General features: G+C 42.6%; 1 protein-coding gene across 4 annotated transcripts in view; it reads right to left on the reverse strand.

The window, feature by feature from the left end:
* The window catches only part of ascc3 (activating signal cointegrator 1 complex subunit 3), a 146,178-nt gene that overhangs the window by 119,211 nt on the left and 1,512 nt on the right, over positions 1-25,455 (reverse strand). For all 4 annotated transcript variants that reach the window (XM_039619361.1, XM_039619363.1, XM_039619362.1 and 1 more), the window contains exons 3-5: positions 21,033-21,183; positions 18,471-19,048; positions 5,729-5,846 (exon numbers count right to left, since the gene is read on the reverse strand). In XM_039619361.1, the coding sequence (XP_039475295.1) occupies positions 5,729-5,846; positions 18,471-19,048; positions 21,033-21,183 (847 nt within the window). The remainder of the gene's footprint in view (positions 1-5,728; positions 5,847-18,470; positions 19,049-21,032; positions 21,184-25,455) is intronic.

The following is a 25,455-nucleotide window of genomic DNA, read 5'->3' on the forward strand; positions in this document are numbered from 1 at the left end:
GACTGTGCAGGCCTCCAGTGGCTCAGCAGACATTCACGTTGTTTTCTTGCTGGGCTTGCTGACATGGAGAATGATGCAAACAGCCCTGAATCAGCCAAGCTCGTGTCTGCTCGCTGTCACACGGTCGTCGTCTGTGAGCTTCTGTTCTGGTTATGGCCTCAGGACGCTGTGTGAAAGCTTGTCAAGGCAACACGAGCATCATTGTCTTCTTTTTAAGGTAGAGCTGGGCGATAAAACGATAACGATATGTATTGCGAAATAACTTTTTCTCGATAGAAAAATTAAACTATTGCGATAGACCTCATCTCTCTTGTCCTCTAAAAAAAAAAAAAAAAAAAGAACAGCCAATCCAAATTAAGTAGCGCAGAGCCGAACCAATCACAGCCGCAGCGTCACGTCACGTGACTTGTTACGTACAGCACAAGCGCCAAGGCGCACGTGTATTTGTTTTTGCAGCCGTGCAGCCCGGGTAATGAAGGAAAGGAGTTTGCCGACTAGAGAAAAATCAACCGAGAGCGTGAGAATAGAATAGAATAGCCTTTATTGTCATTGTACAGGGTACTTGAAAACAGAGTGCCAGAAGTTCCTTGGTGCAAAAATCGCTAATAATAAGTATAAATGTAAAGTATAAAGGTGCAATAAAACAAACAATAGTAAGTACAATATATACAGGATAGCATGCATTAATCTCTGACTGACAGCGCTGAGTAGCATAATAATTGACGGTGACAGTACTAAAGTTAACAGTTTCAATTGTTTTGTGCTTATTTACTACAGTGATAGCTTGGGAAAGAAGCTATCTCCTGAATCTGATATTGTCCTGGTTTTATGTGAATTGTGTCTCGGCCTGATGTAAAATAGTTCAAACATTGATTGCTGGGGTGAGAATATTTTGATGGTGAGTGAAGGTTGACAAGAAAAGTCTGTTTGATGGTTCCAATTTTGAGAGCTTGTCAAACGCGGAAGGGCCACTGAAGTTCCGTAGTGTGAAGGTATTTGCCTATTTTTATCTGACAAAAAGTCTCATGTAGCTTAAGTACATCTGCCCTGTTGAAGCAAGTCTGGAAATACAATGAAAAGCGGCATGCTCAATCTTTAATTGAAATATTTATTTAAATCAAACAAGCTTTTATCAGACTAAAGTAACATTAAAACTGTTTGAAAAGCTAAGCTATACAACAAGGAGAGATTGAGAATTTTTAGTTCTCAGTTTATTTGATATTGACAAAAGTTAGTCTGAAATTTTGTCTGTTCTTCTGTAAAACAAAAAAGATTTATTTTAGAATTAATTTTGTTTCTAGAGTGGAATTGACAATTTAGTCCTTTTTTCTGTTTGAAACCTGCTGAACTTTAGCTGTACTGCCTTTTTGTGTAGTTTGCAATATTTGCCTTTATTTATCTGAAACTGAAGTCTCATGTTCCTTAAGTACATCTGCCCTGTTGAACTTATTATGGGAAATAAATATTTAAATCAAAACAAGCTGCTGATTATTTCACATTTTACTTGTTTCTCAACGGCACATTTAAATCTTACAGAATATAGTTATTTGGCAGCTGCATCTGATATATGAAGTTAAAACAGAGATTATCAAAAACATATCGTAAATATAAAAAATCTATATAGTAGCTCTACTTTAAGGTTGTCAGAGAGACAGCTTCCTACATCCTGTGGACACCTGCTGAACTACATCTGTACATACAAGCTTAAATCCAAGGCATTTGTACACAAAGTACACGCTGGCAGGCTACCTCTGGGTATGTACAAATACTTGGACCTTTCCTTGCCTCGATGAGGTGTCACCATCTCAGCAACCAATGTTGGGAACATAATGTCCTTACTCAGCTTCAGGTTTCTCAAACCCAGAACAACATTAACCAGAACACGATGTTCCTGTCAGCTGCATCTGATTATTGAAGCCTAAAACAGAAGGTTATCATTTGCATCCATGTTAAACCTAATCTGCTCTAGTAACAAGTTACTTTGTTATTAACCACCCTGCAAGCATCCAACTAGGACGTGAACCTCTGCCACGTTCTTTCCTTCCATTAAACACTGCAGCTTTGTAAACGTTAGCGCCCGTGCCCCCTGTGTTCCCCCCGTTCCCCCGTGTTCCTCCCGTGTTCCCCCCGTATTCCCCCCGTGTTCCTCCCGTGTTCCTCCCGTGTACACGGAGACCGCAGGAACAGGCAGATGCTTCCACTGCCCACGGGAGCCTAGAATCAGCTCATCAAAGTGTGAGGGCATTAAAATGTACCACACTGGGTACGATTGCCTCAAATATTTCTTTCCAAAATTGTTCAAACACTTTCTGCATGTGTGGCCATCTTGTCTTTTAATGGTCCGTCTCACACGGTGCTGCCTCCGTCAGCCGCTGAAACGTGGAGAAGAGCCACCGAGAGAATCTGCTCTTTGATAAACATGCAAGTGCCAAACTGCAATTTAAAAAGCTAATCAGCAAGAGACAGGCATTCGCACTAAATCCCACTCTTCTTGATGGCATGCAAATAGTGGAAAATTTAATCAGCCTTTTTTAACCCCTCCTGATTTCACCCTCAGTTGTCAAGGCAACAGTAATCTCAAAAGCTGTCTGGCGAGTCCAATTTTCGACGCTGATCGGGACTTCTTCGAAATTGGCTGACGTGTGAAACAGCGTATGGGTGTGACCAAAATCACAACTGAAACACCGTAAAACGAGTCACGTTTTCACACTAACGAGGTGTTCTGTTACTGTCCAAGTACAGTGGCTTTACATCAGCCCACCAGTGGGTTCCAGTAACACCACCACTGTCCCAGCTGTGGGTTGGCAGCATTTCACCACAGCTTTGCTTTTTAACATTTACACTTCATCTAAATGTGACGTGACTGACAGATATTTTGCACACTTGCTGTCAGACTGTTATTGAACTGAAACTAACACATCTCTTCTCATGCAGTGTGTGAGAGTTAGTCTGAACTGTACTGTTAGGCTGTGCTGTCTCCACTGGTTCATATATGTGTATATTAATGGTGCTGTTTCAGTGAAACCATCTGCTGAGCATGAGCAGCATGCATCAGTGCCTTTTCTTCAAACCCATCAGTGTGAGAGACCAAGTTTAGTGAATGTGACAGCAGCAGGCGGTGTAGGCTCCTTTAAACCACAGCATCATCATGTAGGCTCCTCACACTGTCATCCTCTGACACTTTTAATTTCATTCATGAATCATTTTTCATTCACTTTTTGGTTTTCCATGTTTGAATTGTCACCATTGTACAGGCCAGAGCTGAAGTGTTGAAAGCTTTCCACACTCCTTCCTGACACGACTGCTGCAGTTTGGGGTCAAAATGACCATGATGAGAAGATGTGTTCACACAGAGCTCTGACGAATGACTGAGAATAATCACTGTTGGGTCACATGTTCTCTAATGAGAAAGCAGGTACGACTGCACTCTGATTAAGAACACATTCATAAATTAAAGCTAAATAAATGATGTTTGCCTCTGGTGACACGTAGGATTTTTTTTAATCATGAAAGTTTGAAGCCTGATCAAACTTTCCTTTTTGCTAAAGCATATAGTTAGGGCTGGACCAGGTGACCCTGAATCCTCCCTTAGTTATGCTGCAATAGACGTAGGCTGCCGGGGATTCCCATGATGCACTGGGTGTTTCTTCTTCACTCACTATGTGTTAACAGACCTCTCTGCACTGAATCATATCTGTTATTAATCTCTGTCTCTCTTCCACAGCATGTCTTTATCCTGTTTTCCTTCTTTCACCCCAACCAATCACAGCAGATGGCCCCGCCTCCCTGAGCCTGGTTCTGCCGGAGGTTTCTTCCTGTTAAAAGGAGTTTTTCCTTCCCACTGTCGCCAAAGTGCTTGCTCATAGGGGGTCATATGATTGTTGGCTTTTTCTCTGTATCTATTATTGTAGGGTCTACCTTACAGTATAAAGCGCCTTGAGGCGACTGTTGTTGTGAATTGGCGCTGTATAAATAAAATTGAAACTGAATTAAATGTATTATTTCAATTGACATTGATAATCATTTGTGGTTACCACATCAGGACAATCACCTCCCCGGGTCACCAGAGTAAAACGTTTTTTAGGAACACTAAAATGACTGTACTGATTTCCTCATGGGGTTGGAAAGACACATGTTATGTTCGTGTCCGCACTAACAACCATGTCAGTTACATCAGCAGTATAGTTTGGTGTAGTTTAACTCAGGAAACGACCCAAACTGACACAATGGGCGTGTCTACTGAAACCTTTGAAGGTTTCAGGTCAAGTCTTCTGTAAATCTTGTCAATTTGTTTTCAGGTTGATGTCACAGATGTATCAGTTCTTTTGTGATGAAGCCCACGCTGCCTGTTTGAGGTCAAATATCAACAGCTAATTAATCTTTTGATTTAATGAGCACTCAGCAAACATAGTGTCAAAAAGGAGTGGCTTATAAACAACCACACCTTCTGGGGTGGATGAAATGAACTTACACGTACATGTAATAGCTCATCTGATTAGTGGCTCTAGTAACTCGGCTTCAATGTTATATCTATGGCATACATGCTAACATGCTAACATGTTAAGGTTGAGTAGATTATCAGTCAAAAGCCTAACGGTCCAGCTGTAGTCCTCACCATAACAAAGCCAATAACACAAAGTGACAGTGTCTCAGTGCTTTATAGATTTATCATGACTTTGTGTTCTTACTGGCCATTTGAACTGATACTGGTAATTATGGTAATTATGTTTTCTACAACTTTCAGGGATTGGTGCCACCTGAGGGTTGTACAGCCTGGAGGCTGAGGGTTAGCACTGGCAGCTGCCAGTATTGATTTGTTATTTATAGTTTGATTGACATGATAATTAGTAACTAAAATAAATGTAGTGGAGTACCTGCAGTGTGCAGAGCAGCTGACAGACAAAAAGAGAAATGTTCTCAGTTCTCAGTCATTGTTAGGGAATCAGGTCAGGGCTGTGACTACCACTGCATTTTGGACCAGTCGCATGTTGGACCAGTCGCATGGTGAATGAAATGAAAAACTTCGACCAGATAAAGACAGTTAGAAGCAACCGTGCATGAACTGTTATCAACAGGAACATTAAGCAGACTTAATGCTGGATGATAAGAAGTTAGAAAAGATGCTAAGATGGTCTACTGTAGATTCAAATGTAGCACCAATCATCTGTGTCTCTGAGAATCATCATCATCATCTGACAACAACGTCTAAACACGCCCAGCTTCACTCCCTGATGGTGAGGAAGGCACAGTCAGCTGGACACACACACACAGCAGGTTAAATAAATAACAACCATCCAGTCCACACATGCAGGGAAATACTGCAGCACTTTGTTACACAGTGCTACGGTCGAGTGCTAATGTCTCAGTATTCTCCGATACAGCCAACATGCAACAGCATCAGAGTTGTTAGCCTTTGTTGCTAACACTACTACAGTCAGTCACAGCAAGCAGAGCAATGGTGCCTGTGTAACCTTACACTTCAGATACATTTAAAGTGCAGGTTATTACCAAGGACATCTGAAACTCCAGTGTTTAACCCTCACTGATAAAATGAGCTTCTCCCTTTTAGGCTAGTTTTACTGTGCAGGATTGTCCCTACAGTGCAATAAAATCCAAAGGATGCAGTCATGTTAGGACACTACGCACTGAACACAGTACTTCTCTTTCTAACAGTCTTCTTCCATGACTATTTCCACCCCTGAGGTGACATGGCTGCCACGGGCCTTACCTGATGGATAAACAGTCCTGTCAGGCTGGATGCGGAGGAGGGAGTCAACAATGGCCGCCCTTCGCTGCAGAAGGGTTGAGATCATGTCCAGCCCCTCTGGGCCGAGCAGCTCAAACAGCTGGAAACAGGAACAGGAAAAGACAGTCAGTACTTGGGGAAAAAACTTATTAATTGGAAATTAATAGACATGACAGGCTTGTGAGCATCAGTGGAACAATGCAGTATCCTTATCCCTCGTCTGTAAGGGTTGGTTTCAGAATCAAGGCTGTGACAGTGAGCACAGCAGGAAACTGGTCACCTCGTCTCTGTCGAGGCCTTGCTTTGCTCTATAGTTTCTAAACTTCGTGGTCCCTTTGAATATCTGTTTTATTCACGTTGGGAGCGAGAGGAGAGGTGATGTCCTCTCCTCTCAGTGGACGGTGGGGGTGAGGTTTCATCTGCTCACAGGGTTTTTTTTTTTTTAAAATGAACTCTCATGAATCCTGGCCTTGGAACTGACTGATTAGGTGTGGGCTCTGCAAGGACAGAGACAGACTTTCTCCTTCAGATGGCTTGTGTGCAGTCTTCATCCTTCAGGCAAACGTTAACTGTGTAATAAGTCTGCATGTGCTCAGCTAAGGGTCAGCAGTGGCAAGGTCTGTGTGGTCTGCTCATTTCCAGTGAGTAAATGGAACAAAAGAACCAGAATGAGTCACAGGAGGGCATCCTGAAACCACATGCACAGGAAAAATACACTAAAGATTCATTTTCAGAAGGCTGCTGGTTCGATCCCTGACTCCTCTGAGCCTAATGCCAAGGTGTCCTTGGTGCTGAAGAGGAGAATTGCACAGTGATGGATGCATGTGGACAAGTCTATGCATGGAATATAGTAGCTTTAATGCAGGTTTGGAACATTAGTCCATTTACCTCATCAGGATTAAAAAGCATTTTTTGATTGACCTGCTGTTAACATCCAAGCAGCCATGAAATAAGAACAAAGTCAGAAGCAGTAGTTATCACTGTAACTGTAACTTATTCTGCAACGACTGGATAATTATAGCACAGCATAACTCATTCAGGACAGCCTTACTAAAACTAATGAGCATTTTTACATTAGATTACACTACATTACATGATATTAGATTTTTATATTGAACTGTATTAGAACTGAATATAAACTGACAACACATATGATACTGATGTATGACCAAACATATCGATCTATTAACGTGTTTATAGGCAGACTTTTTCCTACAGTGTTGTTAAAAAGGTTTACAGTGTATTTAAATCCTGGAAAAGCTGGGAAGTTTGACTGTCTACAAACATTTAAAAAAGTTATGTGTAAAATTAATAATTCAGCACTCAGATGAAGCAACAATGCAGAGTCCTGTGTAGAGAGGATCCACTTTCATAGAGCTGGGTTCTTCTACCAAAACAATGTTTAAATGACACCCAGCTGATCGACTTAAAGCTCCCAACCCAAAGTTACTGAGCAGGTAGCATCACCACACTGGAGAAATATGACATCAGAACAGTCATATTCTGAGCACAGAGCATCAAATCATGGCTAGACTAGAGGTTTGTAAGAGGGCAGAGTATACTGTGCTAACTGGATCACTTGTATCTAAAGCACGAACAGCAGACCAAACTATCAGAGGATCGATACATCAGGCTTTGTTCACTGAGAGACAGAAAAGCAACTGTATGAACAATTCTCACACACAGAATTCAGTAAATAAAAACACTCCAATCATGTCATGGAGAGAAGGAGAAACACGGAGGAAGGCTAACACATGGCAGTGCTAGGTGTGGTGTATCCTGATGAATCACACTAAAGGTGAATGTGGGTAAATCAATATAAGGGTGAAAAACATTGGCAAACAATGAATTATACACAGAGAAATGGGGGCATTCACCAGCAGTGAATCATCTCCACCCTGATAAATGAGAAGCAGGACTCCACCCTCAGGTTTGATCTTTGTGGGGAAGGACTAACACTTATCAAACTTAACTTAGGACTCAGACGGAGACAGAATAATGAGCCCAAACACATCTCCAAGCTTTGAACAGCTACTTAAGACCACAAGCTCTGACTATCATTGACTTATCTGAAATACAACGCTTCCTGCACTGAACATTTACTGAGAAAGGCAAACATCCTAAAATGATTTAAAGCTATTTGAAACACTCAGATATGCTAGACTAGGATGAACGATCAGGTCTGAACACAGCTCAACTGAACAGTCTGATGTTTGTGTTGGAACTGATCACTGCCAGGTACACTTCTCAAAACAGATCTGACTGTATCAACCAGAAATAATTGGAAGTGAGATCATTAGGCTATGGATTAGTACCAGTATCAGTGCCAGTACCAGTACCTGTACCAGTATTAGTACCAGTACACGTACCAGTATTAGTATCAGTGCCAGTACCTGTACCAGTATCAGTGCCAGTACCTGTACCAGTGCTAGTACCAGGACACGTACCAGTATCAGTGCCAGTACCCAAACCAGTATTAGTACCAGTGCCAGTAGGGGTGCGCGGTATAAATGGTATACGGTAGAAATGATACAAATTTGGCCAATGGTAGAGATTCTGACTGTACCGCTCTACCGCGATAGCGCATGTTGATGGTGTCATCAAGCTGCGCCTGTTTCGGTCGAAAGCATTGCAGCAGCTGTAAGCAATATCATCTGCAAATTATGCCAGGCGACAGTAACAGCAAAGAGACGAAGCAGTTTTGGAATATGGGGAAAGCCAAAAACTGCGCTTCCTCCACTTCTGTACCATTGATTCATTAATGCTGTATTCTATCACAGCTGCTCTATTCCCATGTTGTTGCAGTATATTAATGACTAACCTCGTATTGTGGATGGATTATCTCAGTTGTTCTCCTGACTGAAGTTTGGTCCGTTTACAGCATCCTGCCATGTGATTGCATTTGTCCCTAACCATCGGGAACCCTCACGTTAACTTTTATCAAGTGGAAAAAAGTTAGCGTTCATCCTCCAGCTTCACTGTGATAATGTTATGCTAACGTAGCTGTTTTGCTAGCGATCACATAGCACATCATTATATACCAGCTAGCCCAACTTCAGTAACCCTACAAACGTCACTGCTGTTTAGTTTTCTGTCTTCATTTATGTTGGAAGTGACAGCAGAGCTGTATGTTTGAATTTTGTCAGAAATCCCTCAGTCAGAACATGCTATATAAGAGGTTCCCAAAGTGTGGGGCCCGCCCCCTAGGGGGGGCACAGAGCCATTGCAGGGGGGGCGCGGTGAAAAAAAAAAAAAAAAAAAAGAAGAGCGCTTGGACACTGTGGACAGGTTTTTGACGGGGCTCCCACACAAACGCAAAGCAGGAGATGAAGCATCGCCAAAAATGTCTCCAAACCAACTTCCTTCCAAGCCAAAGACAGGAAAATATGGTGAAGCATATCTTCCCTTTGGCTTCACCTGCACAAGTGCCAAGGTAGGTCTCCCCTGCAAAATTAGTTTCCCTGCGTCGAGCAGCGCTGGGCTCTCCAAATCACGGACAAACAGGATCCCACATTCTTGATTTTAGTTCACAAACACTTCTTTGTAATAACTAACTACTCCTGACATTTTGGACATGTTAGCTCTTTATGCAGTAAAGTTACAGCGGATACAAATAATATCAGGCTGATCCTGCCGTAATTTGTTCCCCGGTTCAAATCAGGGACAAACAGGATCCCACAGCTGTTTATGTGTTTAAACCCATTTTGCACAGAGAGGCATTTTTGAAAAATGTATTGACAGCAATGTTGAAAATTATTACACAGGAAAAAACAACTACACGTAAAATAATTACACCGTGACACCTCTGCCTTTCTAAATGCAGGGACAGTAACTGCGTGTGTAAACCTGAAGATAGTCAGATTAACAGATAGTCAGATTAATTTGTCTTTGTCTGCCATTCTGCAATTCATCTCATGTAAACAATAACGTGGCACACAGCGTGACGTGAAAAGAGGCACATACCTTTGTCGTTGCGTGACGAACTCTGTAATCCTCGTCCACACGTAACGCAAAAAGGAGTTTTAAATAATCTCCGCGGTGAATCGCAACGCCGTTTACGTGTTGACGAAAAGCCCAAACGCATAGAAACAGCTGAGTTTTCAAAAATACCCGTGTAGGTGTGGACGAAGCGTAAAAGAGTTAGTAGTATATTTTATTACTGCCTGTAATTTATTGCTGTTTACTTGTATTTGCTTAATTGTTTACTAAATGTTTGCAGTGTGAAATAAACCGCAATGGAGCAAAATATGGGTGTGTGTGTTTGGAGGATGTGTTTGTGCAGGGGGGGGTTTAGGTGGTGGGGGGGGCGAACATTTTTCTTGTAAAAAGGGGGCCTGGCAAAACAAGTTTGGGAACCACTGTGCTATATCATGCACAAGCTAACTTCCTGCTAACTTCAAACTCCATTGAATTTAATCAATCCTGTTTTCATGGATGCCTGGATGTTAAACTTAATTGTTACACCTGGTAAAGCAGCAACGCTGATCATTTTATTAAAGATGAAAGAATTTAGACCGTTTTTAACTCTCAGTGATGCTGCAGTGTTCGTTTGACTTTGGGACCTGAAGCAGACGGAGTTTAGGACCCAGATTACTCCGCGAGGCTCCTGACTACGGCAGCCGTAACGCTCTGACAATCCATCAAGGGGTGCGGCTTCATAGCTTACCAAAGTCGGACTAAAACAGTTTTTGACAGATTTCTGCGCGCCGTGTACTTCATAAAAATCGGTTCGAGGTCAGTAAGCACAACCAGAAATCATACATAAGGCACACTGTTGATTTTTGAGAAAGTTAAAGGATTTTAAGTGCACCTTATAATGTGGAAAATACGTTATACAGAAGAAAAGAATATATCGCGATATATATCATTACCGCACATGCTTCAAATTATACCGTGATATGGATTTTAGGCCATATCGCCCAGCCCTAAGTGCCAGTATCAGTACCAGTATCAGTGCTAGTACTAGTATCAGTATCGGTACTAGAAAAGCAACATTAGTCCAGCTGCTTGTGGTAAACACAGAAGGGTTGGTCATGATTTCCAAATTTCCAGAAGTAATGTAAATAAATAAATAAATAATGTCATACAAAAATACATATTAAGCATAACATAACCAGCCGCCCCACTGCCACTGAGGCTAGATCCCCACAGGGCTGCATTCTCAGCCCCCTACTGTACGTCCTGTATGACTGCACACCAACCAACGACACCACCATCTCTGGTGATGTCGACATGACAGCACACAGGGTGGAGATAGAGAATTGTTCCCGCTGGTGCTCAGAAAACAACCTGCAGCTGAACGTCTTTAAAACCAAAGAGGACTCACAGCTCTGCAGCTGCCAGCCACACACACCATCAACAACTTCATCCTTCAGCACCCAGCTCGCTCTTATAGGCAGGGGAGGCGTGACGAGCTGATGCAGTTCAGGTGTGTCAGCCTCACTGCAGCCGTGCCACAGACCAGCCCACCACACCATGGTTACATGGTCTGCAACTATGCTTAGGTTGGCAGTATGTGTCAACATAATATCCACATGAATCACAGGACCTAAGATTTCCAGACAAATCACAGCCCAAAGCATCACACTGCCTCCACCAGTTTACCTTCCTCCCAGGTAAGCACTGCAAACAGATCCAGCTATCAACATGATGTAAAAGGAAACAGGACCACAGTTCCACAGCTGTGGGGACCAGGAGACTACGTCCTCATTCCAGCTGTTTGCTGTCAATCAGCTGTTGATGACGTCAGCCTGTCAGCTCTGCTTCAGGTCGCTCTCCTCAACGCTCGCTCCAACAAAGCCAACAAATCATTTGTACTAAACGACTTTTTTTTTTTTTTTTAAATCAGTAACAGTTTGGATTTATGTTTCTCATTGAATCCTAGCAGTGGGAGAATGAATTTGTCCGCCTTAATGAGCTCTGCCCGGTCAGCTGTCACTTCATCGGGACTCCGCGTTTGGACCGTCATGGTGGTGGACGTGCCACCGTTTACCGGGACAGTTGATGTGTCCTGCAGAGTTATGGACTCTGAGACTTTCCCCTCCTTTGAGTCACAACTTCTTACGCTTGGTTCATCAAACATACTTTGCTGTGTTTCTTTGCTTTGCTCGCTCCCAGCCCTACAGGTGTTTTTATTTCGGATTTTGCAGACTTTTTATCTTGATGATCAGGGATTTCAGCCTGCAGGTGGATGATGTTAGGATGTGCATGATGAGGATGTGGATGATGTGGATGAGGATGATGTGGATGATGTGTAGGGCTGGGTATCGTCACTGATTTCTAGAATCGATTCAATTCCGATTCACAAGGTCCCGAATCGATTCGATCCACGATTCGATTCAATTCAATTCAATTCGATTTGAATCTGGAAAAATTTTGACAGTCAGAAATTTTATAATTCAGATCAGTACATTTACATATTTTTGTATCTATAAAAAGGAAGCTGACACACGCAAGACTTTATCAAAGGTGTGAGGTCACAGCAGATGCCTTTGTGTCAAAGTAGCTGAAGATAAAACACAGAAAAACATGAAGGTGGTTTTCCTGGCCTGGGATTTTATAAAAATATACTGCAGTACATCAAAAACGAAAGAAAACCATTAATCAACATATGAACGTTACCTCTGATGTTACAGCGGTTTTATTAGAGACATGGCTGAGCGTTTTGCATTTTGCATAATTTTAAAAAGTTTAAATTTGTTCAGTATTGAACAGCAGAAATGAGGTTTTCTTTTCGGAAGAATGTAAAAGGGAAGAAAAACCAGCGGCCGACAGCGCTGTAAACAACGGTAGACTTGTGCATAACAAGCAAGCGAACAGCCTAATGAAGAAAACAGATTTTTAGACGGGAAACTGTTCTTGAAGTACAGAGAGAGAGAGAGAGAGTCGAGAGAGAGAGAGAGAGAGTCGAGAGAGAGAGAGAGAGTCGAGAGAGAGAGAGAGAGAGAGAGAGAGAGAGAGAGAGAGAGAGAGAGAGAGAGAGAGTCGAGAGAGAGAGAGAGAGAGAGTGAGAGAGAGAGAGAGTGGAGAGAGAGAGAGAGTCGAGAGAGAGAGAGAGTCGAGAGAGAGAGAGAGAGAGAGAGAGAGAGAGACGAGAGAGAGAGAGAGAGAGAGAGAGAGAGAGAGAGAGTCGAGAGAGAGAGAGAGTCGAGAGAGAGAGAGAGAGAGAGAGAGAGAGAGAGTCGAGAGAGAGAGAGAGAGAGAGAGAGAGAGAGAGAGAGAGAGAGAGAGAGAGTCTGAGAGAGAGAGAGAGAGAGAGTCGAGAGAGAGAGAGTCGAGAGAGAGAGAGAGAGAGAGAGAGTCGAGAGAGAGAGAGAGAGAGAGAGAGAGAGAGAGAGAGAGAGAGAGAGTCGAGAGAGAGAGAGAGAGAGAGTCGAGAGAGAGAGAGAGAGAGAGAGAGAGAGAGAGAGAGAGAGAGAGAGAGAGAGAGAGAGAGAGTCGAGAGAGAGAGAGAGAGAGAGCGGTGCATCGTGGTGGAAGCAAAACAGGAAAAGTCAGAGTGATTTCATGACGATGTTTATGTGAAGCGTAGTTTGGATCTTCTTTTGCTGCTGGTTCGGTCAATATTGTTTGAGAGAGATCAAACTAACAGCTTTAGAATCAGCGCAAAAGGGCGTGAACACAAAGCGTGGACCCGCCGACAGATCAGAATCAGCGAGCTGTCGGCTTTCAGCCCGACCGTGAGAAAGGCAACATCTCACTGATTCTGATCCGCGGGTCGCCCTGTGTGTTTACGTCCTTGTGCAGAATCCGTGTACCTGCTCTCATTTACTGTCTTAGCTGTTTGGTGGTTGTTGAAATTTTGTGAGATTTCACCAGAGATTCTGGCATTTCGGGCAAAATAAATTTATATTAAAAACGATTCAGGATTTTAATGAATGTGGATGTTATCAAGACAATCAATTTTGATCGATAAATGATTATGAAAACCCACCCCTAATGATGTGGATGATCAAGATGTGGATGATGAGGATGATGAGGATGAGGATGATGAGGATGTGGATGATTAGGATGTGGACTCGATGAGTCATAAGAGAGTGTCATTCACGAAAATCAAAACCACCATTTTTGAAATCCGGCGACGAGGGAGATGGCTACAAAACCAACGGTGTGGTCCCCGAGTGTGACGAAAAACCACAGAGCGAGCAGCAGGTGTATCGTCGCCTCCACCTCCACCTTTGTTGTACAGTTTGTGTCGTATACCAATTACGTCACAGGACACTCGGCCGCGTTACTATGGTGATGACCATGCACATTAGGTGGTAATCAGCTGTAATGGAAAAACCAGTCGATCTGAGTAGTAACTAATGGAAGAAGTAAACGTAAGCTTAAAGTTATAAAGATAAAAAGTTTCTGAGATTTCTCTCTGCTACTGTACTGAACTCAGAGGGTCAGACTCCCCTCACTATGAAATGACATGACCAGATCTGTATGTAACTAAATGGCTTTCCAGTCCGCGGTCCCCGCCTGCACTCAGCACCTACCACAAAATGTCAGCAATCCAAGGTCACCAACGAGAAATAATAAGAAGCGAGTTTCTCCATTGTTGGCTTTAATGCCACAGAGTGCAAAGCCTTTAAACTTTAGTGTTGACTTTGGAGTCACACAGAGGTAGATGCATAGAGAGCCTGCAGGTGCACTCTCGCAGTGTGTTTCTGTGTGTGTCTCTGCTCACACACACACACAGCAGTCTACACCTGAGGATGTCAGTGGGAAAGTTGGCTTCCAAATGTCAACTACGTGAGAAACATTGGAAGCAACTGGAACCAGCTGAAGTTGTACAATTCTGACTCTGTGCTAAATTGACAGAAGGGCTGTGGGGTAGGGGCAGCGTGAGGATGGGCCAGATAAAAGCCTGGACATATAAGTGAAGTGGCTGAAAATCCACAGGCACAAAATGGAACGGTTTCCTGCTTCATATAAAAATGTGAAGAATAGCAAATTAGAGGTTCAAACGGGGCGAGAAACAGACATGTAAGTAATTTGGATCTTTCTGCTTTACACAGGAAGATGTAGATCCAAACAAAACCCAAAGCTGCACAGGAAATCCTCAGTATGTCCACTGCTTGTGTTCCCTCACACAAAAACAAATGCATACGCTCCAGTATTCGGACATTTAAACATCTTTCACTGAACGACACAGGAAATCATTCCTGCCCGTGGCCATCTCCCTGTACAACTCCTCCATCTAACACACTGTAAACACTGCAATAGTTACATAGTTACCTTTTTGCACACGCTCTTTCCTACTCTGTAATATTCTTCTCAATATTCTTGGTATTTATTTATACTCACCTCTGTTAGTCCTTGATATTTATTATTGAGTGATCTGTATATATTAGTGTGATTTTGTAAATTTGTAAAATCTGTAACATATTGTATTGTTTAAATTGTTTAGTCTGTTACTGTTACTGTCCTGGAGCAAGAACCACATGTGCAGAGCAGTGGGTGGACCACAGCTGAACTGAGCATGAGATAAAGTGAACAGAAGACCAATGAGACGGGCTTCAGGCCTGCAGAGCTGCAGGCTGATGTTGGTGACAAGTTTGTACTTTTACAGTAATTTATTCAAACGTGTCATCTTGTTTTAGCCAGCTGTACGGCTGACAGTGACATTTGATATCTTCTATATTTTAGCATGACTACAGTTTTAATTTTCACAACTCTTCTACAATAATGAAAATATTTACATGTCAGGTACTGTGCTGTTTGCTCATCCATTTATTTATTAGTAGGTTGTAAAATGTATCACCACGATCGATGGTGAAAATGAACAAGTTGACTAAGAAATGACTTCTTCACCAACACTGGTGTTGTTGCAGAGGTAAACATCTTCCCTGTGATATAATTGAGTTTGAAATTCTACTGTGGTGATGAGCCTGAGGCAAGTATGAAGAGGCACAGCAGCACGCAGTGATCATTCAGCTGCTGACTGAAGTAACACAGTTAATGACAGTCACTGTTTTTAGACTCATCCTGCTTTTCCCCAGGAACACTTTCCTTTTGTTCCTTGGACTGTGAATATAAGTTCATCAATATCTCTAAATACCTTTGTATTGATGCAACACTTTTCCTTCTCTTGGCTTCAGCCAGAATAGACAGCTGATGGCTAACAGCACGGCAACAAGTGCATCACTGCCACACTGAACACAACAGTACATCATCCACATCACTGATGAGATCAGGTTTCATTTTCACTCTTTGTTTTCATTATCGTTAAATCACAGACTTGAGACAAAATGAAATTCCCAAAACATAAGCTTGATTTGACAAAGTGAATATTTACAGCTGTTTTCACACCTATAGTCTGTTTACTGTGGTCATGTTCACGATATGGAGGAACAGCACTGGAGTTAAACTGGAGCCAACACTACATCTCCAAAGAGTGTTTGTGTCTGCACTCAACGAAGAGGAAGACCAGACCAAACAGCCCTGCTGTGAACACACGTTAGATTAGATTTTATTCATTATACACATTATTTAGATGATTTCATTGCAGAATCTACTAAAAAACAAACACCACCAAACATACACTGAATGCATCACTTTTTTGGCAACACAGTCAAAGATGTGTCCAAATCCCCGTGGACAGAAAGGGACTGAAATGTCCTCAAGCTGTGACCAAAGTAAACAGCAAAGGCACAACAACGAAAACCTCACAACAACAAACATAATCAAACCTTAAAATCACTCTGACACCTACAGCTAAAGCTCCGCGTATTCAGAGCTCATAGCCAACCACAAACCAGCAGCCCCAGTAAGAGCCTTGATATGGGCGAAGGATCAAAGCAGTTATCAGGAAAATTATGGATACAAGTGAAAAAGACAAAAGGCTCCACATCCTGTTACCTGGTGAATTCACAGAAACACTGTTGCTTTTATATATTTTCCAATAGGTCACACAATGGGAAAAAATCCTGAGTCAGGCACTGGCAGCACTGGTACATCTCTCCTTATAGTCTTAACTGTGTGCACATTAGGCTACTAATATTTCAGGGTCTTTATTGCCAATGAAGGTCAAATCTATGTATAAAGTCTGAAAAGTGTAGAGGTAAAGGTAGAGCTGGGCGATAGAACGATAACGATATGTATTGCGAAATAACTTTTTCTCGATAGAAAAATTAAACTATTGCGATAGGCCTCATCTCTTGTCCTCTTAAAAAAAAAAAAACAGAACAGCCAATCCAAATTAAGTAGCGCAGAGTCGAACCAATCACAGCCACAGCGTCCGCCACGTGACTTGTTACGTGCAGCACAAGCGCCAAAGGCGCACATGTGTATTTGTTTTGCAGCCGTGCAGCCCGGGTAATGAAGGAAAGGAGTTTGCCGACTAGAGAAAAATGAACCGAGAGCGTGAGCGAAGGTTACCGAAGAAAAACAGATGATGGTTCCAATGCCGGAGAGCTTGTCGAACAGAAGGGCCACAGAAGTTCAGTAGTGTGAAGGTATTTTCGCTATTTCAAGTCTGACAAAACAGAGAGTAGCGCGCACTGTAAATTGTGCCGAAAGCAAGTCTGGAAATACAATAAAGCGGTGCATGCTCAATCTCTGACTGAAAGCGCTGATTCGTCATTCGGCTTTTGTCAGACTAAAGTAACTGTTAAAACTGTTTGAAAAGCTAAGCTATACAACAAGGAGAGATTGAGAATTTCCTTTTAGTTCTCACTTTATTTGATATTGACAAAAGTTAGTCAATTTTGTCTGTTCTTCTGTAAAACAAACTAAGATTTATTTTTAGAATTAATATTTTGTTTCTAAGTGGAATTGACAATTTAGTCTGTTTGTTTGTTCTATTTTGAAACTTAAACGCTTTAGCGGCTGCCTTTTGTGCAGTTTGCAATATTTGCCTTTATTTATCTGAAACTGAAGTCTCATGTTCCTTAAGTACATCTGCCCTGTTGAACTTATTATGGGAAATAAATATTTAAATTAAAACAAGCTGCTGATTATTTCACATTTTACTTGTGAGCAACGGCACATTTAAATCTTACAAATATAGTTATTTGGCTTATATTGTGATATATATCGTTATCGCCTGAAAGGAAAGAAACATATCGTGATATGAAAAAATCTTATCTCGCCCAGCTCTAGGTAAAGGCCAAGTATGACTCGGTTTAACAGCCAGGACATGATAACTCCAGTGTTGTTGAAGGTCAGCTTCATAGGATCAATAGGTGTCGCACAACAATAAACATAACAGTGGGAGGGGTCAAACTTCACGGAAAAGCAGTGATGAAAGTTCAACATCAAAACAGTCCGTCAGCTTTATAATCACGCATATGGATGAGCTCCAACCTGCTACTAGCTGAGCCCCATGGAGGACGACATGACAGCGGATGGTGCTTTAGAGGTGGGGTTCATACGAGATGGTCTAGGGTAGGATGATGCATGTCCATGCATGTCCTATACCAGGGTGTTTGTAAAGCCAAGTTACCACAACAACCAGTGTAGACACTGTAGCACTGGTGAATCTGTACAAACAATCTGATTGGTTCACATGAAGAAACAGAGCAGACAGTTATTGAATATGACAGAGGAATGTCCTGATTTCTGACGGTGTGAAGATGATGTGTGACGACAAAAACAACCCTGAAACACCAACTTCAGTCAACACTTCTACATAAAATCAGTTACTTATTTTCCTGTGACTCCTATTTATGTTACTGTGCATGTGATATATTCACTTCACCTTCAGGGTTAATACGAACAGACCAGTGGTACATACCTCGTTCTGCAGCTCATCGTTGCTCCTGTGTGAGGCCAGCATTTCAAACAGAGACGTGCACAGCTCCTCTGGGTTGGATGACATCATGTTGCCTCCACACAGATAGTTATCTACTTCTGTTCTAAGGATGGAGCCATCCCCGGGGGTCAGGGCGCTTCCTGTACTGGACATAGCCTCTTCATTGATGCCCTTCTTGCCACTCTTTTGGTTGTTAAAAAAGTTGATGAAATCCAAGCTCGCACTTTCTTCCTGGATACTGGAGAAGGGCAGCCCCTCCAGTGGGTCGAGTGTGTAACCATCATGTGAGAAAGCAATGTTGCGTCCAAAAGCGGCGCTTCGGTCCAGGTTGTGACTGGAGCGTTGGCTCTGGATAAAGTCTTCGACTCGGGAGTCACCGAGCAAAGCCACCAGCCGACCCACAGAGGTGCAGGACGCTTCCGCTGCCGATGATGGAAAAGGACCGAACATGTGTTTGATGGCCCGAGTCTCCTCTGTACCAACGTGGTCTTTGTTGTGGAAGGTTTCAAACAGAAACACGGCTGCGCTTTCAACCACCGTCTGACCGAGTTCAGAACCCACTGTGGAACAAGCACATGTACACCACAGTTAGCACTGCAGTGGGAATACACAGAATTTACAGTTAGGTCCACACATGTTTGAACAATTACACACTTTGGTCATTTTATATTTGCACAGAACCAAGAGTTTGTAAAGGCAACGAACTCTGACTGCAACCCAAAATAGGTTTCCAGACTCAAGACAAACTGAAGGTAGAGACACCTGTAAACATGCAACAACTGAAGGCAACTGCAGCAAAGGCATGGCTGAACTTCTCATGGGAGAAAACACTGCACCTGGCTGTAGACGCTCCCAACTGCAACAAACCTGCACAACTATTCAAAGTACAGCTGCCAGTTCTACCCTCAGCCTCCTGCTTCACTTATCACACTGACAAGATTTCCAAAATCCCTGACCCAAAGGTTGAAGTCACTGAGATTCAAACTCATCCAAGCTGCCCCGTTCTCGAGTCATTGCATTCACAGACCTGTGTGTCCACGCTGCACTTCAATCAAATTAACTGTTTATTTAAAATTCAACTGTTCGAGTATACAGAAGTAAAACTCTAAAAATGTGTCACTATCCAGAAACCCATGGATGTTCCTGTACCCGCCCCCAGAGAAAGCCCTCGCAGGCACAATGACACCATGCCAACCAGGAGACCCAAAGTCTACCTTCTATATGAACTCAGGTGTAATGTCAAGTCATAAGAAGTCAATAATACCAGGAAAGAAGGGCGCAGTCACTAATTAATCGACTCATTTAAATGCATGATGTTGCTCAGCAGTCACATACTGCCAACAGTATCAGTCGACTGGCTTATTCAGCAGCTTCAGCTGTTGGCATGACTGAAGTTTCTGTCAGTAACGTCCATGTGTGTTTTATAACCTACAGGATTTACATTCGTTAAACACTAGCTGCCCTGTCAGGAACAGTCCTGGTTTTCCTTTTCTTCCATAAAACCCAGTGTGGCCCAAGGTCTGGCAGAAATGAGAATTTCCATCTTAAGGGAAAAACGGATGTAATGATTATCATTTTAATGATGATGATTATTAGGATTGCTGCAACAATCACCTTTACCCTTTCTATTACCATTAGCTGTGCCTAGACAGCAGTACTGTTTTATATGGCCATTAAATCTGTGCACAGCACTATTAATAGTGCTAGAAAGAGTCGGCAGCTCTAAGCAGAAAAGGCCAAACACGAGCTAACTGTTTAAAGTTCCTGCACCTCATTTAAATAATATTCCAAACAATTCATACTTTAGCAGAACTGCACTTAAAAAAAAGAAATACAGCATAATTGTCCAATTAGAGGAAAAAATGTCAAAAGGACAGAGGCAGACTAGAGCAAAGCAGGCTGGAGAGGCAAAATGAAAACAGATGAAAAGGATTTAAACCAATTAAAACAGCCTAAAAAAAGCAGCAGGCTCGTGGTTGCACGTTACAAACACAATGGCTGCTTTCATCCTCGAGAGCATCTTAAGAACAACTTTTCATTTGGATCTAGTCACACAGTTTGAGGGCAGCTCCAACACACAAACCAGCACACACACTGTTAGTGTGACTGGTGAACGGTGAGCAGAAATACAGCCAATCAGATCCTCACAGGTTTCCTCAGAGCTCAGTAACTTGTGGACAGACTTTAACTCTGCCATCAAACATGGTGTTTGGTTTGAGCTCACACACGTTATACTGTAGAGGAAGGCTGCTCTGTGTTTGAACCTTCACATGGAAGAAGTGTGAACAGTACAATAATCACATGATCACATTAACAGCTGATAGAGTACAGCCATTAAAACTACCTGCAAAATCTTCCATGCTGCTTTTGCAGAGAATTCCCCAAATATAACCTAACAACACTGCATAATGTCATTTTGGCCCCGCCCTTTTTTATTAAAGGTTTTAATGTGTATAAACAGCAAACAGGCATTCTAACATTTTCATGATTGTTTCTCCAGCTTCACTCAAACATGTGACAGAGCTACAGCTGAGGTGCACTCACCTATCTGTTTGGCTGCCAGGAGCAGGCTCTTCAGCTCCTGACTGGCAGCTTGCTGCTGACTTTTGTCCTGATGCTCGGTGCAGAAATGGACAATCCTATGCCACGTCAGGCCCTCTCTGGCAAACAGCTCCTGTCTCTTCAGACGCTTGGCCTAAAGGGTCACAGGGAGAAATGCAATTACACTTCAAGAAGAGCAGCACTCACTGCTCTGATCACTGGAATGACCACCTACCTTTGGTTAACAGCACTGTGCCTGTACATTATTAACAACAGGTATTTCTATTATATTTCACTGAGCATACGACAGCCAAAAGCAAAGACACCCAGCTGAACTAAAATGATCCATGTAGCAAACAAAAACTGTTGTCAGCCGCCACCCTTATATCGCCTTTGGGCTGTTGGAGCCTTGACCTGACTCTTAAAAAATAATCGGAAAAAACGAAAGTCAGTTTACGCAGGACTGTAAGCTGTCATCTGTCAGGCGTGAGCGGTGATTGTGTTTAACATAGTTCACGGTGGAGAACAGCTGCTGACATAATGTGGATCCGAAGATCCATAATTGGCCTACCTGGGGTTGAAAGTCTCGATAAATGCACGGCGTTTCGGCGGGAATACCAGCTTCCTCGAGTGTGACTCTTATTTTGAGCGATGAAAAAAATAATAGAATATAATTTTATTTTTATATTTCAATATCACAACAATCTTCCAATATAGAACTACGAGTTAAAAAAAGAACTAAACACAAATAAAATACACTTCAGCTAAATACTTCTAATTTATTTGCCCAAACCACCCGGAGCCGCACCTTGCCGACCCCTGGCCTATACTGACTGTATTAATAATACAGGCCCAGTTTACCGACTGTGGGAAGGGTTCATCAACAGACCCCAGAGACTGAATCATGGGTCCACTCCCACGTGATATGGAACAGCTCTGTTTGTTCTCGTGCTTACTGATCAGTGGTGATATCATTTACTGCCAATATAATGCTCGTCGTTTCTGGTTCTTCAGTGACACCAGAACAGTATAGTTCACACGTGTCGTGGACGCTTCATGCGTGCTCAGCAGTCGTGTCCACCGTTCAGGAGGTCAGGACAAGCGTTAACATAACGACTCCGTTACAATCAGCATCTGCACGTCTTCTAAAGCTGAGATATAATGTTGGGCTGACTTCAGCTCGCTTTTCCCCGGAGAAACACTTTGTGCTTAGAGGATTTAACGAGAGCTTAGCTAGCTGAAGATCAGTGGTTGAATAGCATGCTCACTTTCATTTTAAACATGAGGAGCTGATCTGAGAAACTAAAGGAAAGCAGGGACACCTCTCAGTTACAAACAGTAATGCTGACTGGCAGGGAAAAGGAAACAAAGACACAAATATGTGAAAGCACAGCAGAAATGTCATCAGTGAGCAGTGGACAGGAAGCTGGCCTGAATATCTGGCAGGTAAAGGTGAGCACACAGCATTTTTTTGATGATCTGAAGTGCGACAAATTTGCACAAATTTAGTGACTGGCTTAAGTTTTTATTTCCAACAGCAGAAATCACAAACATTTCACTTCTGGGTCGGTAACTTTGTATCTTTAACCTCTTCTGTCAAGTGTGGGACACATTCCAATGACTGCTCGCTACCAGCAGCAGGAAACTTTGTATCCATTCAGTAAAAATTAGGATTGCTACTCTGAGCCATCAGCAGCCACTTAAAGGCCACAGGCCACCTCGTCTGCAGCAGAGCCAACAAACAGATGATCCATTTACCAAAAGCCATGTTACAGAAAAGTTTGGGTCACAAACACCTTCCAGCCAATCACAGCGCAGCTACACCATTTCTGTCATATAACAAACGTGTTGAAATCACATCAACTGCTTGATATCAAATATGAAACATTCCAATGTCATTACAGATGCTGAGCTTTCATTTCATTTTACTACAGGTATGTTCAGCCTCTTGTTTGTCCCAGACCTTTGTCCAGTCTGAGACAATAACAACATCTCAGCTTTGGCCTGGGCGATAGTTTCAGCCTGCACTACAAGATACACAGTAGGTGTTGTGTCAAACATGCCCGTGTATTTTTATATGTTTTGGAGTCAGTCGGCTGCTTTATAGTATTTCTCCAGCATGGCTAAAAAAGCAGCAGGCTCATGGTTGCATGTTACAAACACAATGGCTGCTTTCATCCTCGAGAGCATCCTAAGAACAACTTTTCATTTGGATCTAGTCACACAGTTTGAGGGCAGCTCCAACACACAAACCAGCACACACACTGTTAGTGTGACTGGTGAACGGTGAGCAGCCAATCAGATCCTCACAGGTTTCCTCAGAGCTCAGTAACTTGTGGACAGACTTTAACTCTGCTATCAAACATGGTGTTTGGTTTGAGCTCATACATGTTATACTGTAGAGCATGGGTCCTCAATCCCAGTCCATGAGGGCCGGTGTCCCTGCAGGTTTTAGATCTCACTCTGGGTCAACACACCTGAATCGCATGATTAGTTCATTACCAGGCCTCTAGAGAACTTCAAGACATGTAGAGAAGGTAATTTATCCATTTAAATCAGCTGTGATGGATCAAGGACACATCTAAAACCTGCAGGGACACCGGCCCTCGTGGACTGGGATTGGGGACCCCTGGTGTAGAGGAAGGCTGCTCTGTGTTTGAGCCTTCACATGGAAGAAGTGCTCCAGAGCCCCAGAAGCTCTTCTAATGGATTCGTTTACTTCTTCTGAGAAATCAAACTACATTTTCAGGCGAGGAAACAACTTCTTCGAGCACAATAAATGAAACAGTAAATCTGTTTTTCCTGTATGAGAAAATCTAAGTATTAAGTACTGCTTGCATAGATAATCAGCGGGTTAGCAGCAGCTAGGTGCTGTTTATCAAATGCACCTGATTGTGCTTTTATTGAGGTGTGTTATGACTGCCTCAATAAAAGCACAGGTGTGGCCTGTTACTGCCCACTAATCTGTGAAGGCATTCCCAAACAATCTGAAGTCCATCAGTGGGAGAAATTATTCATGAGTGGAATTCAGAATCAGATTAATTTAATAATCCCTGAGGAAATTATGTGTCAATCTTTCCCCAGCAAACTCAACCCAAAGTCAGACGCTGCAGGGCTCAGAGAAACTCAGAGAAACTGTCAGACAGAGCGCAGCATGTGCACACACAGACAAGTATGGCTGCTTTGGAGGGAGTGCCGGGAAAGCCTCCTCTCTCTACAACAGCAGGACTTAGATTTGCAAATCTGGGATTTTTTTCTCTCCGTTGCAGCGAGTTTCTCATCTCAGGCTGATAAACCACATGGGGTGTGTGTGTGTGTGTCTTTGATGAAAACACTTTGGACAGGTGGCTTGAGCCATCTACTAACCAGAGGGTTGGTGGGTCGTATCCTTGGGCAAAATACTGAAGCCTAAGTTGCTTCTGATGCGTTTACTGCACACTAACGCACAGGAGCACAAAAAGAAGTGCTTGTATGAATGTGTGTGAATTTGTATAAAGTGATGGAACGGATGTGGATGGAAATAAGAACACTGGTGCGCATATTTAATGAAGTACTTGTTTTTTTCTTAGCAGCGCATTAATGTTACTGTGCAAATATTAATGAATGAGCTCCACCGTGCTCTGAACACACAAGGCCAAAGTGGAGATGTTTGGTGAAAACCTAACACAACCATCACCTCACACTGCTTTATACTGTGAGCTAAAGACCCAACAATAATGCACAGGAAGTCCCAACAATCAGACAACCTCTATTAGCAAGCATTTGGTGACAGCGGGAAGGAAAAACTCCCTTTTAACAGGAAGAAACCTCCAGCAGAACCAGAATCAGGGAGGGGCGGGGCCATCTGCCACGACTGGTTAGGGGTGTGGGGAGGAAGACAGAGCAAAAGATAAACTGTGGAAGAGAGCCAGAGATTAATAATAACTAATGATTAAATGCAGAGTGGTGTATAAACACAGTGAGTGAAGAAGAAACACCCAGTGCATCATGGGAAGCCCCCACTAGCCTAGGCCTATTGCAACATAACTAAGGGAGGGTTCAGGGTCACCTGACCCAGCCCTAACTATAAGACTTATCAAAACGTTTTAAGACTTTCTGACTCTAAGGCTTTAAGATGAAAATGCATCCTATCCCTTCTAATAATACTCTAAAAGATACAATGAAGTAATCACTGAAGTTACCTCAGACAAACCAGAAAGAAAGAGTAGGTAGTAGTACTTAAAAGTAGCTGTACTTAAAGATACGTCTGTGAGCTGGTTATGAATTTATCTTTAATGATTAAAATGTTATTTGTGAAGAAATTCATGAAGTAATTGCTCGTCAAGATTAAACTAATACTGGGCTCAACAGAGCTCTGACTCTTTTTATAGAGCAACATGTAGACAGTCTTCTAAGGAGCTTAGAAAGAAAAGCGTCTGGACTTATT

Source organism: Oreochromis aureus, linkage group 11 (genome assembly GCF_013358895.1).
Source record: "Oreochromis aureus strain Israel breed Guangdong linkage group 11, ZZ_aureus, whole genome shotgun sequence".
Lineage (NCBI taxonomy): Eukaryota > Metazoa > Chordata > Actinopteri > Cichliformes > Cichlidae > Oreochromis > Oreochromis aureus.